The sequence below is a fragment of the Rosa rugosa genome, chromosome 2 (assembly GCF_958449725.1).
Source record: "Rosa rugosa chromosome 2, drRosRugo1.1, whole genome shotgun sequence".
Lineage (NCBI taxonomy): Eukaryota > Viridiplantae > Streptophyta > Magnoliopsida > Rosales > Rosaceae > Rosa > Rosa rugosa.
The window spans coordinates 51502739-51518075 of NC_084821.1; the positions used below are offsets into that span (position 1 = coordinate 51502739).

The 15337-nt window shown below is 36.8% G+C and overlaps 2 protein-coding genes and 1 long non-coding RNA gene across 10 annotated transcripts; all 3 read right to left on the bottom strand.

The window, feature by feature from the left end:
- Positions 1-1844: 1844 nt before the first annotated feature.
- On the bottom strand, positions 1845-3420 carry LOC133733949 (F-box/kelch-repeat protein At3g23880-like). Its single transcript, XM_062161608.1, has one exon. The coding sequence runs from the start codon at positions 3353-3355 to the stop codon at positions 2075-2077; it is 1281 nt and encodes a 426-aa protein (XP_062017592.1). The 5' UTR covers positions 3356-3420; the 3' UTR covers positions 1845-2074.
- A 2338-nt stretch (positions 3421-5758) lies between these two features.
- LOC133733324 (uncharacterized) lies at positions 5759-9221 on the bottom strand. 7 transcript variants are annotated; one of them, XR_009857623.1, is made up of 5 exons: positions 9129-9221; positions 8785-8949; positions 7318-7382; positions 7074-7211; positions 5759-6130 (listed from the first exon to the last, which is right to left on the bottom strand). It is a non-coding gene; the product is annotated as an uncharacterized LOC133733324 (long non-coding RNA). The 7 variants fall into 7 exon arrangements; XR_009857621.1 differs by lacking the exon at positions 9129-9221 and having other exon boundaries at positions 8785-9104; XR_009857624.1 differs by lacking the exons at positions 5759-6130; positions 9129-9221 and adding an exon at positions 6193-6250 and having other exon boundaries at positions 8785-9108.
- Positions 9222-11257: 2036 nt separating this feature from the next.
- LOC133733542 (F-box protein CPR1-like) lies at positions 11258-15337 on the bottom strand. 2 transcript variants are annotated; one of them, XM_062161170.1, is made up of 2 exons: positions 13989-15337; positions 11258-13703 (listed from the first exon to the last, which is right to left on the bottom strand). In XM_062161170.1, exons 1-2 carry the CDS (start codon positions 15148-15150, stop codon positions 13699-13701), a joined length of 1167 nt encoding a protein of 388 aa, XP_062017154.1. In that variant the 5' UTR covers positions 15151-15337; the 3' UTR covers positions 11258-13698. The 2 variants fall into 2 exon arrangements, with proteins under 2 accessions (XP_062017154.1, XP_062017152.1); XM_062161168.1 differs by lacking the exon at positions 11258-13703 and having other exon boundaries at positions 13769-15337.

Sequence of the window (15337 nt, forward strand, 5' to 3'; positions counted from 1 at the left end):
TATGAACTGTCACAAAATGATCACAAGAAGTTTTTGAGTAGACATAATTGTAAGTCTAACATGATGTTTTATAGCACTTCAGAATAATGTGGTACGCGGCAAAAAAATGTAAAAGTTTATATATATATTTATATAAGTTTACTGATTACTACATATAAGTGCTCTATTTGTTTAAGCAATGTTTGAATGTGCAAGGGTAGTCTCTTAGAGTACCATCTCTTTTGAGAATCAAGGCTTTAACATATACAAAGTAACTCCGAAATCAAAACCAAACCAGATGAAATATGCTGCGTATGATAACGTCAACGATGAAGAGGTTGTGTTTAGGTATATACAACAAAGGGTCATTTATGTGAATTATAAGAGATAGATATTGAGGAAAAATCACGTCCTTTGCTTCTCTTGCTGAACTATGGCAACGTGTGTCAAAAACATCACATTGACACACTAAAATGGTTCTTTCTAACCGATAGCAATATTACAAAGATATAATTAACATTCACCATAATCCAGGATAGAAATTTCACATTACAGGCGAATACGGAATACCATTAGGATAAACTAAGCAACAGATATTAGAAAGACCCTATGACAGTAGATAGTGACTTCAGAAATTCTAATGTTAGACAGACCAACATCCGTGCAGAAATCCCTTTTTGCGAGAAAATCGCATTTCAGAGAACGGAAAACAGACTCATTAGACAATATATCCCACCTGCAAATAGTTGAATTGAATGATGTCAACATTTATGCTTTAGCAACATAGTACATATATGTACACATACATATATTTGTGTGTGTGTATCCTGTAATCATGTTGGTTGCAGGCATTCAAGTTCTAGTAAATCAGTTTGCAAAGGTTGTGCATACTACTTTGAGCCAACTTACACAGCATGAGTAATTGAAGTGAAGAACTGAAGATAAATCAGGCAGTTTGAAGGTTGAATACAGATCGATGTAGAATGAATAGATGCTCAAGATTTCCCAAGGTAAAATGGAGATACTTTGACCCACCAAATGAGGAAAAAATACAAAAACCATGGACATACAGTCTAAACTATAGAAATGAAAGAAAATCTGCAGAAATCAGAGATATATGTTCAACCACTACCATGTCCTACTTTCAGATCCTCACCTTTTTGATTTTTGAAGTGTCACCTTAACATCTCTGGTCTAATGCGCATTTCATCATGTTACGTTATACTGATTGATGCCTATTCAAATGGTACTTCAAGCTATATAGCTATAATAATTTAAAGAGACTAGTACACATCATCAGCTATTCAGCTGCCACTTAATATGATTGGTTAATGTGGTTGGAAGATATGATATCATCCGCCATTTAATTCTTGCAGTACCACCAATGCCTCATCCTGATTTTACAGCACTTGGCTAAGAAACTAAATCAGCAAATAAAAACAGGAACCTTTGTTGCAGTGTCGAAAGAAGCAAAGGATGTAGTTAAACACATGAATGAAGGAAATAAGAAAAAAAAACACCAAATTACCGCAAAGTATTGTACTTAATTGAGTAAACTTTTCTATTACTTATGGGGAGGGCAAGTGTAACTTCCTCTTCATGCTTTGCACAAAGAAGGCTTTCAAAAAATTGAACGATCCTATAAATCAAAGATACATCCCTTTTACACTTCTAGAAGAACAGCAAATAATAACATGTTATATCAAGTAAACTGAAGTAGCATAAACATCTACTATATCATTATATTTTATTATTTTTACTTTCAAGTTCTTGTTTGCAGTAGGATTGCATCATTCCTATGAAGCTAGTTAGAAAGTTTTGTTTTGAGACAACAGAAGCAAGAAAGACGATCAAGGATACCAAAAGCAAGTTGACCAAAAAACACCCAGAAAGCTAAGAACAGAGGAACTATACAGCAAAGTGAAAATATAACACTTGGCAAGGGTACTAAATCAATGAGCATATAGAATATCAAATTCAGTGGTTGTAGGTCATATAAAGTTAACAGCATATGCATTAAACAAGAAGATACTGAAATAAAAGTCAGGGGAAGCCAGTTCTATAACATATCATCAGCTTACCTATTTTTTTCCCCTCAGTAAGAAATTGCATCTTTCTTGTTGAGCAAGACAAGGCTTTCTTCATACGAGTCAACAGAGCAAACCTGACCTCCAGAAATCCCAAGATTTTTAAACTGTTTGCTCCCAATGTCAAGTGAAACCAACTCACGGTCATCTTCAAGTACCAACATCACTTCACCATTCCTCCTAAAACACAACGCCTCCGGCAAACTTCTTTTGGGACCTTGTGGAGTGAGAATCATCAATTTGGTCCACGACTTCTCAATGCAATACTCCTTCATCACCCATATATCAAGAAAACAATCAGACTCACTCTTACACCTCACAAACAGACCAAGGGATTTTCTATCACCCGAAGCACACAGCCTCAACTCCAATGACTTCTCCGCTTTAAAGCACTTGGGCAACATTATCTCACGATACGACTCACTTCCCACATCAAATGCCACAACAAAATGGCTATAATGATCATCCACACAACGGAGAGCCAGCCAGTGAAGTGTCCCATTAACAGAAGCCTGGACCCAGGAGCCAGGCACTTGACATGGAGGAAGAACACGAAGCATGCCCCAAGAACCTGTGGCTAGTGAATAAACCTGAGCTAAAGTCGTCGGGAGCTCATCAGGTAGATCCAAAAGAGTGGTCACCCTCACAACCTTATAATCATTACCAATAGCATCATAACCGAGACCAAGGGAAGCCTCATACCCACCGTGAGTCGCAAACCTAACACTGGGCTTGGAAAGGGTCACATACTTTCTTACACAAGGGTTCCATATAACAAAGTTGTAAGCATAACGCCCCAAATCATCAGCAAGCAAAACTAGCCCATCACAAGTACCCACAACACGAAGACACGGATTGACCATTTTTTCCTTAAGACCAATTGGGAACTCAACCTTGCAGTAGTGACTGACATCATTGTTATCATAATGCAAAGAGTAAGAGTCTTCTTGGAACCCAGAAATGTGAACTCTTCCAAAAGGGGTGGAAGTGCCTTCACTGAAAACAGTGTGGAGGAGAATGAGGTGGGTGGCATTTTGGTCATTGAAATTGAGAGTGTGGGTGAGGTGGGTGCGGATAAAGCTTGGGTCTTTGATGGTGGACCTCCAAGACTTGCAGACAGAGGTGAATTTGATCAAGGATTTGATGGGTAGTCTGATTAGGATGTTGGGTATGATTTCTTTGGGGAGAGATTTGAGCCAAGTTTGGAAGACATGAGTGATGGACAAACAGAGCTTAGAGGCGGATTCAGGGCTCAACAGAGACTTACCTTCGTAACAATCCTCCCACATCTTGAAAATGAGACTGAGAGTGAGAGTGGGTGAGAGAGCGCCGTTGCCTTAAACCTTGAAGGGAAATGTTTTGGTCCGAAAACCCTAGGAAATATGAGGCCTCGTATTTATGTGCTGAAGCCAAATAGGAAAATAATTATTCATAACTGCAAAAGCTTTCCTTTCCCCCAATTTGTGTGTATCACAATGGTAATTCTGATTTTCTTCTTGGCTTTAATTTCACCACCTTCGTTTATTATTAGTTCTCGAGGGTGTTACTGGTGACAGTTGAAAACAAGACCGTTATATATCCATCCAAATTAATTAACTTGATATCAGACGAATTTAAACCGTAATAGTTAACGAAAACTGAAATCTTTGTCCACCCATTTCCAAAAAGCAATTTATGCATAAAACATATGAAAATAAAGAGAAAATTTTATGATATTAGATTAAATATGCATGAAATCATCAAAATCATGACACTTGTGGGGGGCAAAAGCTGCATAATACAATTTCAAATGCATAAAATTGGCTAAAGCTTCTATATCTATAAGTGTGAATATGATGATGCAGTGTGGGCGGCAGCCCCCACTAGCCCTATATATGCTAGGTCCGCCAATGCTTGATATCTTACCATTCTAACACTTTGTCATGGAATTCCATTAAAGAAATTTGAGAAAAAAAAAAAAAAACTATATTCCTTAATCAATAACATTACAAATTCAAATGGTGGCGTTCGATGACCAAAAAAGGCGTCCCAAAACAAGAAACAAGGGGAAGTAAAGATACTTTCTAGCAGCTGCCCTGGATCAAGAGAAACGCTTGTATATAGTGCCAAAAATACTACTACATTGTAAACCCCATATTCAACAAGGTGTTAACTCGATCTACCTTAACATGGATCACGACTCTACCATATTCAAGGTTAACCACCACCCCACCCACCCCGGCCACAACAAGGTTACACATTTTCACCTACTTTCTAAATTAGGGGTTTTTAGAGCAGTTTAAATTAGAAGTAGATAGAAAGGAGGAATGGAGGATCCCAAATTGCTTTTCCATGCATGCCATTTAAGGTTCATGGTGACTTGATTATATAAGTTGACGGAAATGAGTATCTTTGCCTTATAGATCACTTGATGACATCAACTTATACAAAGAGTTGAGAGTTTGATGTAAAATAGCTAGCTATGTCTTGTTCTTTTGCTCTCTTTACTGACTGACAGTTGGATTGAACTTTAAAGAATACTGTTAGAACTTATAACCGATCACACTTAGAAATTGCATCTAACTATATCATATAGAATCCAAGTCCAAATCTCTCTCTCTCTCTCTCTCTCTCTCTCTCTCTCTCTGTTGTTACTAGGTTCGTCGTCTAGACAAACAAAAGTTAAAAAAAAAATACTTAAAATATGGAGCAACAATACACTAGGTGCGCGCATTGTGAACTTCTGCCAAAGAAAAGGTTGCATTTTTTCAATTATTCATCGGCAGTGACATAATCGGCCCCTCAATTCCTCAACATTGTCAAATGCATGCCAACGCGCGATGATCATTAACTCCCTCGCTCTTTCTCTTCCACTCTCTTTATTTCCTTAACCATCAACAACATGTCTCTCTTCCTCATGCTTAATTACGCGACATCCTACTCCACATCTCGTTGAAACTGCAATACCCCATCAATTTCCCAGATTGCACGAGCTACTCAGATGGTGTCAAGATCATTCGGGTCAGAAGTGATTGACGTCAAATCTGGTTTTTGGTGAAAGCTTGCCTTCATTGTCGATAAGGTGATAGATAGAGGGGAGATCAAACAGAAAGATTAGGGAAGGGGAGACGTTGCCGGTGGACTATGGCAATGGTAATCTTTCTTATTTTTAGTCATTGCATGTCAAAGTAATATAGAGATTTTAGTCGTGAAGATATGGATTTAAGGGAATAAATTGTAGGGGTGATCTTGAAAAGAAGTACAACTGTACAAGTGATCATGAAAAGAAGGAAAGTATTTCCAGCTAGCCTTACAAATTTCACTAGATAGTACTTCCCGCGCGATGCTGCGGGTTTGTGTCCTTTTATTGTTCTCAAATTTGTTCATAACAGAATCACAGTTATAAGTTGATTAAAGTTAACTGCAATGCTATCGATCATTTTACATATTACAAAAGCTAGTGTTTTAACCACACTTACATATTTCAAACATAATATTAACCGATATTGTTTAAATAGACATTTTAACTGCAATATTTCCACAAATAAAATGTTCTAACCACAATAGTATATTTACATACTAGATAGTTATCCCGCGCTTCGCTGCGGGTCTTTCTATTAATATATATTATTGATTGAACTATGCAATAATATGTATTATTGATTGAACTACAGCGATTGCATAACGAATAAATGATAATTGTTGTAGAAGTCATTTTTATTTTACATGCTGTTAACACCAAATTGCAGGCTTACTGACATTTGAAGTTGTCATTGTGGACATTTTGCCTCATAAGATACTAAAACATACAGATTCAAGCATTGGCAAAATTTGTTATTCAGATGTTGCACGCTACGTACATCAGCAATGTAAGCCAATCCCTATCCTGTCACAAAACAGCCCTTCCCTGATATTACCTATGTTATAACAACCACAATCCCATGTTGCCCACTCAACATATTTTAGGAGCTTGGCTACCAGATTTTCTCGGATACTGCGGTCGGAGTGGTGAGCATGAGTTTCATGTTCCTCTTCAAGACTATAGAAAATCTTGATTTTCTTTATTGGTAGAAAATCTGAAGCACCTGAATGAAATAGACTGAATTAGCAAACACATTGAGGTGATTTCAGTAAAACTATCTTTGTATCACCGAACAGTTTGAGATGCTTTTGCGTTTATTATCCGTAAGATTATGCACCAAGAGCTTTTGCAACACAATAGACAGCTCTAAAATCAGAATCTGCTGAATAGAAATACTAATCACCACATTTAGTTGTTTCAAGTTCTGAACATCATATCAATGCTAGTAGGAGTACTGAAACAACCCTGTGCAAGCATATTGCAAATTGAATTGAACTGCAATCAATATAAATAACCAAAAGCCTAAAGCCTAAAGCCATGGATACCATGTCCACTAATCCTGGCACATTGTTATAAATTACTGGAAAATAAAGAAAGCCCTAAATATATACATGCATGACTAAAACCCAGTGTACCTCAATTCACAAACAGTAAAAGATATAAATGTACGTCAAAAGTAGGCGGATGTTCTCTTTCTGCAATTTAGACACCATACTCTCATTACCTAAATAAAATAGAAATAGACGAAATAGCAGGGAGATCAACTGGTACTGAATGACAAACTAAAAACTAATTCTAATTAATATTTTCACTTTGATATGAGGAGGCATATGGAGGAGCCAATACAAATAACTAAATCTATTCAAAGTTTAAATGGTTTTTTCTTAGCTTATTTAATCTATTCTCGCACTTTTGTGCTCATGACTCTCATAAAAGATATCTTTGATTCCTCCCCTGCTTCTCTCGTCTTTGATTAAATCAAAGGATTATCCTATTTAGTGAAGATACAATTTAACTTAAGAAACATTCAAACAACTACGTAGCATAAGAAACAAATGATAAATAAACAGTGAAAGGATATATTTTTCAGACATATAGAGACTTAAAAATTTTTGGAGACCAAAACATCTGCCAAGAATAAGTAAAAGAGTCATTTTGAAACACACCTGCATTATATCGGCAAAGCTTTGTGATTTTTGCAATTTTGAAACACTATCCAGATCATCATAGTTAAGTGTCTTTAAGTTTGCCAAGTCCCCATTGACATCTTGCTCCATGTTTGCAACACCAGCATCCCCTTCAACCTGAAAAATCAATAATGACTTGGTTCAAAGATCAAGACAGATGTGAACTTTCAATAGCTCACTAACCATTCTTATAAAGGGCAAAAGCATCTTATAAAATACTCACAGGAACATTGGCTTCATTGTCAGATAGCTCATCAAGGTCAGCAAAAATGAATCGGCCAGAGATGCCTGCAATTACGCTAGAAAATGTCACAAAAATTGTATGGATTGCTATGATCCTTGTTAAATTTGGTGCAACTCAGAAACATATAGATTTATGCATCAAAAGACATAAATATACTTCACAATCCAATATTCATAGAGAGGGAGATAACAATCACCCAAGCTATAGTAATGAATTCTCTAACTCATGTAATTTCTTATTTGAACAGTCATAGTCTAATACGGTTAGTGTTCTATTAGTCAGTAGAACTAACTATTAGTCTGACACAGTCCTAATTGCTATAGCAAACCAGCATCAGTCAAATAAACCTAAAAAAATAATGGCCTTCAACCAATTAAGATATAAACCGCCCCTAGCACAAACAGTAATAGTGAGTGAAACCTGCAAACATAATCAAAGATATTTCAATATTAAAAACAGTATGGTCAATGTATTTGCCAATCGAGAAAGCAGGGAATGAGTGAAGACATCATTTTTTATAATAAAGATCACAAACAATGGAAACATAAAACTTAATAAAGGTTTAGGGATTAGGGTTTACGGTAAATAGATGTAAATAAAAACTGTAAACCTTGGTTTGATATAAGTGTGGAAGTTATGATAAAGTTCTGAAACCATTTTTTACCTCAACATAAAAGTCGCCAGTCAATTTTAGTGAAAATATCTGTTTAATACCAGCCTGTATAGAGATTTTGATAAAATGTATGGAAGTTTGATTTTCAAAGCTGAAGTCTTGTCCTTTCTGGAATTTATACCATGTGAGTGCTTGTTTTGAAATTCAGTTAAAGATGAAGTTGCTGCTGTTGCATTAGTGATGCTTCAGTTCAATAAGGGCACCACTAAATACTACCACAGACCAGATTAGTAAAATAAAAAAGGGTTAAAACTTAAACCTGCTTTAACTTTCTAATGTTTCGATTAAGCTACTACCATAACCGTTTACCTTTCCAAAAACAGAAGTGCCATGTTTCTCTAGCAAGGCCAACTATTACAGGAGCTAGCGGAGAGGAGAAAAACTCATGAATTGAGTGTTTTCTATTCAAAATCATAAATATGACCATTGACTATGAATAAGATGAAATTCCCTTCTCACACTGGTCGTTAATACTAAGAATTATGTCAAATAAAAATGATCAAAACTTAGATCACGCCATAAAATCGAGCCCCTCTAAACCATAAGCATTTCATACGAATCAAAATGTCACCCAAAAAAGCTCAACAATCATTGAAGCCAAGCTTAAACAGAGAAAAAAAGTACCGACTAATTAACCACCGATCAGAAGCAACCCAGCTCTGTACCTCCAACCTTTAACAAAACCAGACAGAGGAAAAAGAAACACGATGGCTATTGGCTATCATGCACCAAATATCCAGTTGTAAAACGCAAGCAAAAACACAGCTTCGTACCTCAATCAATTGGTTTTAATACTGCGTTCTTCCTCCTTCATATCAATTCCCAGAAGCTTCCCAATTATCTACTCTTTATGAAGAGATCGGGCAAACAACCGAAAACAAACACCTCTCTCTCTCTCTGAAGCAAAGAACCTCTCTGACCCTTTTTCCAATTAAAACCTAAAAAACCCAGAAAGCAAAAGGCATTTAACACCCCAAAAAGTTCCAAACTTTCCTACCCATTCGGGCCATTTCACTTCAAAACCTCATAAAACCCAGAAGCCAAAAACTTTATAAAAAAAAATCCAAACTTTAAGACCGGGATTGCCTTTTGATGATTTGAATATCATAAATCATACCAGAATACCATTCTCGACCAGCAGAATGCCTTGGCAAGAACGAATCATACAGCTTCCAGTTTACAGCTGTGAGGGCAAATCCGGAAAGGACAAAAAGAGCTGTATCACTGAGTGACAATCCCATTTTACTTTTGTATATTTATTATTATAATTACTTAATGATCAAGAAATAGATTAATAAATATCAAATAGTTAGAGAAAATCTGATTGGTCCACGTAATCGTAGCAGGCTTGCTTTGCACGCACTTGGTTTTCTATAAAATCCATTCTCCTAAACTCAAGTCAGTACATTAGTTTCTAAAATACGCTTAGGGGCTAGGGCAAAACAATTCTTCTAGCAGCAGCAAAAGAATTTAGTTTTTCATTCATGGAGGGTGGTTGTATGCTTCTTCCAGGCCAAAGGTTTTGCCCTATGGAAGATGAACTACTCATGTTCTATCTTAAGCCTAAAGTGAACGGGATGCAAGTGCCCGGCAACGAAGACGTGATCTGCGAGATGGATCTTTACGGTGACCAAGATCCTTGGAAGATATGGGAGAGATTCGAAGAAAGAAGGGCCAACGACTTGAGGAGGAACAAAGATCTCTACTTCTTCACCCAAAAGAAGAAGAAGACTGCAAGAAGCACACGTACAAGCCGAACAGTTGGGAGTGGCGGTACTTGGAGAGGCCTAAACGCAGCCAAGGAGATATATCTTCTTGATCAGAATCAGCGGTCAACATCTACTCTTCTTGGTTTCAAGAAAACCTACACCTACAAGAACAAGGGCTCTGTGCATCATGGTTGCTGGATCATGTATGAGTTTGAACTTGATAAGTCACAACTCCTGCACAAGAAACAAGTAAACAAGAATGAATACGTTCTTTGTTTGCTTAGGAAGAATGATGTACTGCCGGAAAAGAAGAGAAAAATGCCGGAAAAGAAGAGAAAAAGGCAAGAAGAAGAGGAGGACGATATCGATGATGGAGATAACATCGATCCTGAATCGGTTATTGAGGAGCCGCAAGAGAAACGACTACGTCTTCTACCATGCTCTGATATTGTGCCCGCACCATCATTGGAAGCTGAACAAGAACAATTCTTCGTAAGCGACCAACCATTCTTGCAGCCAGCACCATCATTAGAAGCTGATGAACAAGAAGCAGTATCCACATCATTAGATGTTGAACCACTTTTCTTGCAAGTGGATGAGAATATGGGACTGCTACAATTCGAGGCTGATCAAGGAGAATCGTCCTTGGAGTTGGCTGAATTAGAAAAGTGGTTTGAAGAAGAATTTTATGCTGAAAATGTTGCCTCGCTAGTTGAAGAGAATTCAGGACTGCAACAATTGGAATCTGAACCTCAACTAGGAGAAGAAAATTTGGAGCAGCAACTTGATGCACCATCAATTGCAGCTGATGACCTGCAGTCTCACCCAGACAAAAATCGGGTGCAGCAAATGGGAGCTGAAGCCAATGTGTATGGAGGTGGAGGGAACTTGAGTGACGCTATGCTTGGTGAAAACTGGCCTATGTCTTTTTTGGAAGATCTAATGATTGATGAGCAGCCAAATACCATGGAAGTGGGAGAGTCGAACGCTGCTTATTCAGATTTTGAGTTCTTTGCATTTTAGTTAACAGTTTTTCTCTTTTACATCGATTCCTAAGAGAATCGATTCATGTAAATTTCATGGGGTTAAGGCATTAAGTCCCCCCCCCGTTGTATCATGACCATTGTCCCATTGTCCCTCATATGCAATAGAAAATAGAATACATTGTGGTAGTATCAATTTCATTTTATTGTCATTGCTCATTAAGAAAGCCGAATCGTATTTCGCAAATTTACTTTTTCTCATAATCATACAAATTATATATGTTTTAAATATTTGTCAACTGAATATGGAAAAGCAAAGACATAATAATGAAAGATTCTTGAGTAGCAAAGACAAGATTCCAGCCAATTCTCCAGACTCCAAAAAGTTCCAAATTTGGATGCAGCTGAGTAACTTTAACTTGAGTAGCATGTAACTGATATCTGCTTGAATTATCGCATTAAGCCATTAAGTATACTACTACAGTCATTTACTCCTCATATCTCACTGAGTTAGAAAGAGAATATAACTGATAAGACCTGATAGACAATTCACATAAAAAGCCAATACTGCTAGATATTAGAGGCATGTAATGCAACATGGAAGTAGTCTAAATATTAATAAATAAAGACTTCTGCATGAAGTTAGATTTATAAGTTATAGCCCTTACTTTGTCATAATTTCAGTTTCCCATATTTCATCAGCTTATATTAGGATGATGGCTATTGAAATTGAAAATAAGAAATGAAGCTTTGTGGCCATAATAATATTTAAAGTAGCAATTAATTAGCCATCATAAACTGGCACATAATGTGATCAATTTAACCTGCTTGGGAGTTCACCAAAAAAAAAAAAAAAAATTAACCTGCTTGGGAAAGGATGAAATTACCATCATGCCACATCCTGAATATGCAGCACTTGGCTATGAAACTAAATGAGCATTTAAAAAAAACACTTTGTTGCAATGTCAAAATTTAGCAATCACGTCACAAAAAGCAAGCGAAGGATGAAGTTAATCAAACAAAGAAAAGAAAGAAGGAAAAGCACTATTTTAGTCAGTACAAACTATTATATAGTTGACATCAGTAGTTAAAAAAATTTCACTATTACTTCTGTGGGAATGCAAATTAAACTTCTGCTTCATGCTTCGCATCAAGAAGGTTTAATTGGATAACTCTATTGTATAAATCAACGCAAAATTTGAAAATTTTCCATTTCATGATCTACTGTACAGTTCTGTACTTCCACTGCAACAGAAAATAAAAACATATTTAATTGAACTATAGTAGCATCAAGAGTTATAGGAAAATTTTGAGAAATTTCCATGAATGTTTTTTCCCCATTTGGCTTTTCGCCAGTTTCTTTTTATTGATTCATTCAGGATTTTTCGCTTCAGGGTTTCCCCCCACCCTCCACCGTCTCTTATTGTTCTTTTCGTTTTTGCTTTCTTAGATAAAATTTCCCTCGTAACGTTGTTAATTATAAAGGCAAGAAAGAAAATCACTAATACAGGAAATCTTGTAATATAATACTAACAGCTAGTTGACAGAAAAACACCGAGCATGCAAAGAACAAACTACTTGCAAGGCAAACAAGGTACTAAAGCAATCAGCATAAATAATATCAAACTCTGTGGCTGTGCTAAAATGGAATGGTAATAAAGTCACATAAATTAACCGCATCTGCATTTGAACCAGAACTCTAGAAGAGAACATAAAACAGAGATAGCAAGTGCTATGCATATGACCATACCTATTCTTGCCCTCAGTAACAAGCTGCATGTTTTTTGTTCTGCAAGACGTACAATGCTCTCTTAATAAGAGTCAACAGAGCATACCTGACCTCCAAACAACTCCCAAGAATTTTGAACTGTTTGTTCACAAGGTCAAGTAAAATGAATTCCTGGAAATTTCCTAAAGATTTCCAAGGCATGTGACGTGGAGATACTTCAACAACAATAAAACCATGGAGATGCATTCTAAATATTACAAAACAAAACATATATTTCCTGTTTCCAATATTGCATTAGAGAGTTACAAGTTACAATAATTAGTTTGTCCTGCTTCCAGTTCCCACATTGGTAGTTTTTGAGGTATCCCTTTATCAGTTCATATACCAGGTTATGTTATGATGCCTATTCATCTAAAAAAAAGAAGCAATCAAACTGCTAAGAACATGATAATTTATGTCAGAAGTACACCTGAGTAGCAGCACAGAATGTAATCTGTATATGGCATCATCCCCCATTTTACATCATAACATCATATAATGATCTACTTTGTTTATGTTTCAACTATCTACCAGTCATTTGTCTCATAACTTTAACAAAGCATGTTAGTATGTTAAACATTTATAACAGAAGAAAAGGTTAAACAAATAAAATAAAAAAACCCAATATGTCAGTCAATGTAAAGTATTATTAGTTGATATCAGTAGTCATGAAAAATGTTCCTATTACCATCTCCGGGTTGTGCATGCAACTTCCTCTTCATTCTTCGCATAAAGAAATCTAAAGTGAAAAGGAACTATTGTATAAATAAATCTAAATTGGAAAGTAGCTTAACTAGCATCAATTGTATGAAGTAGTGAACAGGTCTATGCTTCTATTACAACAGCTAATTAAAACATGTTATATCAATTACACAATCGCACTAGCATACTAGCAGAAAGAGTTGCACAGTCCCCTGTTTAAGGTCACACCAGCGTATACAAGGAGCAATATATCTTTGTTTATTACTATTTTGTTTCTAAAGCCTTGTTTTCCAAACATCAATCATCAGTGAATGAAACTTATTATTTTGTTTTAGACTTCTTGTTTTCCAAATTAACTTTACACCAAAGCTGAGTAAAATTTGGTAAGGAACTTGTCTTATGAGACATCACAAGCAGGAAAGGCAATAATTTAAGACAAGAAAATGAGAAAAAAGAGAAAGAGAGAAACATTACCAACATTAACTTGACAACAAAACAACCAGAAGCTAAGTACAGAACCAACTACTAAACTGCACAGCAAAGAAAAGGTATCACGATTGGTTATTCATCCTGAATATGTAACTGGCAAAGGTATTAAAGCGGCATAGAGAAAATCAAACTTTATTGCTGTCATAAAATTCAATTTTCATAGGTCATACAGAATTAGCGGCATATACATTTGAAAAAGAAACTAAAAACAATAGGAAACCAAAGGTATAAACAATCGCCAAACTGCTTTTTTCCCTAAGAAACACCATATTTCATGCCAAGTACTACAAGGCTCTCTTCATAAGAGTCAACAGAGCAATACTGACCTCCATAAACCCCAAGAGTTTTAACTTTTCTGCTCATAATGTCAAGTGAAACTAGTTCATAGGTATCTTCAAGTACCAACACTTCACCTATCTTCCTGAAACACATTGCCTTGGGTAAATTTCGTTGTGGAACTTCTGCACTGAGAATCATCAATTTGGTCCACGAATTCTCCATGCAGTACTCTTTCAGTACCCATATATCAAGAAAATAATCGGTATGACTCTTGCGCCAATCAGTGAAGACAGCAATGGATTTCCCATCTCCAGAAACAGATATTCGCAATGCCAACGACGGATCCCATTTCAGACTCTTGGGAAACATTATCTCTCGAAACAACTCACTGCCCACATCAAAAACCAGAACAAAATAGTTGAAAGCCTCATTTTTCTGGCGGATTGCAGACCAGTGAAGTGCCCCATTTACAAAAGCCTGGGCTGGGGAGGAAAACATTTGACACGGAGGAAGATCAGAACGAAGCCTGCTCCACGAGCCTGTGGCCAGTGAATAAACCTGAAATAGAGTTGGCCACTCATGGAAATTCTGATATTGATCCGAAAGTGTGACAAGTCTCACAACCTTATAGTCATTGCTTGTGGCATCATAACCAAAGCCAACAGAGGCTTCACACCCACCGCGCAGCACAGCAGATTCAGGAAGTTTTACAAACTTTCTTACACAAGGATTCCATATGATCAAGTTGCAACCATGACACCCTAATCCATCCACAAGGCATACTAGTCCATTACAAGTACCGACCACACGGAAACACGAACTGAGCATAATTTCCTCAAGATCACTAGGCAATTCAATCTTGCAGTACTCATCAAATCCATGGTTATCATAATACAAAGAGTAAAGGTCTTCCTTTTCACCTCTAACGAAATCTCTGTTGAATAAGCTACAAAATCTTTTACTACAAACACTGTGGACTAGTAGGAGGTGAGTGCCATTCTGGTTATTACAACTGACTGTGTGGCTAAGATGTGCATCAATAAAGCTAGGGTTTTGGATCAAAGATTTCCAAGACTTGCAGACGGAGGTGCATTTGATCAAAGACTTAATAGGTAATCTAATTAGGATATTGGAGATGATTTCTTGAGGGAAATAATCCAATCCTGCCTCAGATTTCAATTCAATTGCAGCAATTTTATGGTCATTCATGGCGGAACGAACTATAGAGACGGAGGCGGGGATTGAGAGAGGGATGTACCTTGGCAAGATTCCGGCGAGAGTGCTCGGCAGATGGAAGGCGGAGACGGAGTGAGAAGGAGGCGTCGGAGTCGGCGAAAACCCTAGAGAGAAGAAGGGGAATTGAAATTGGGATTTTGGTGTGAAACTCTGAACTCAA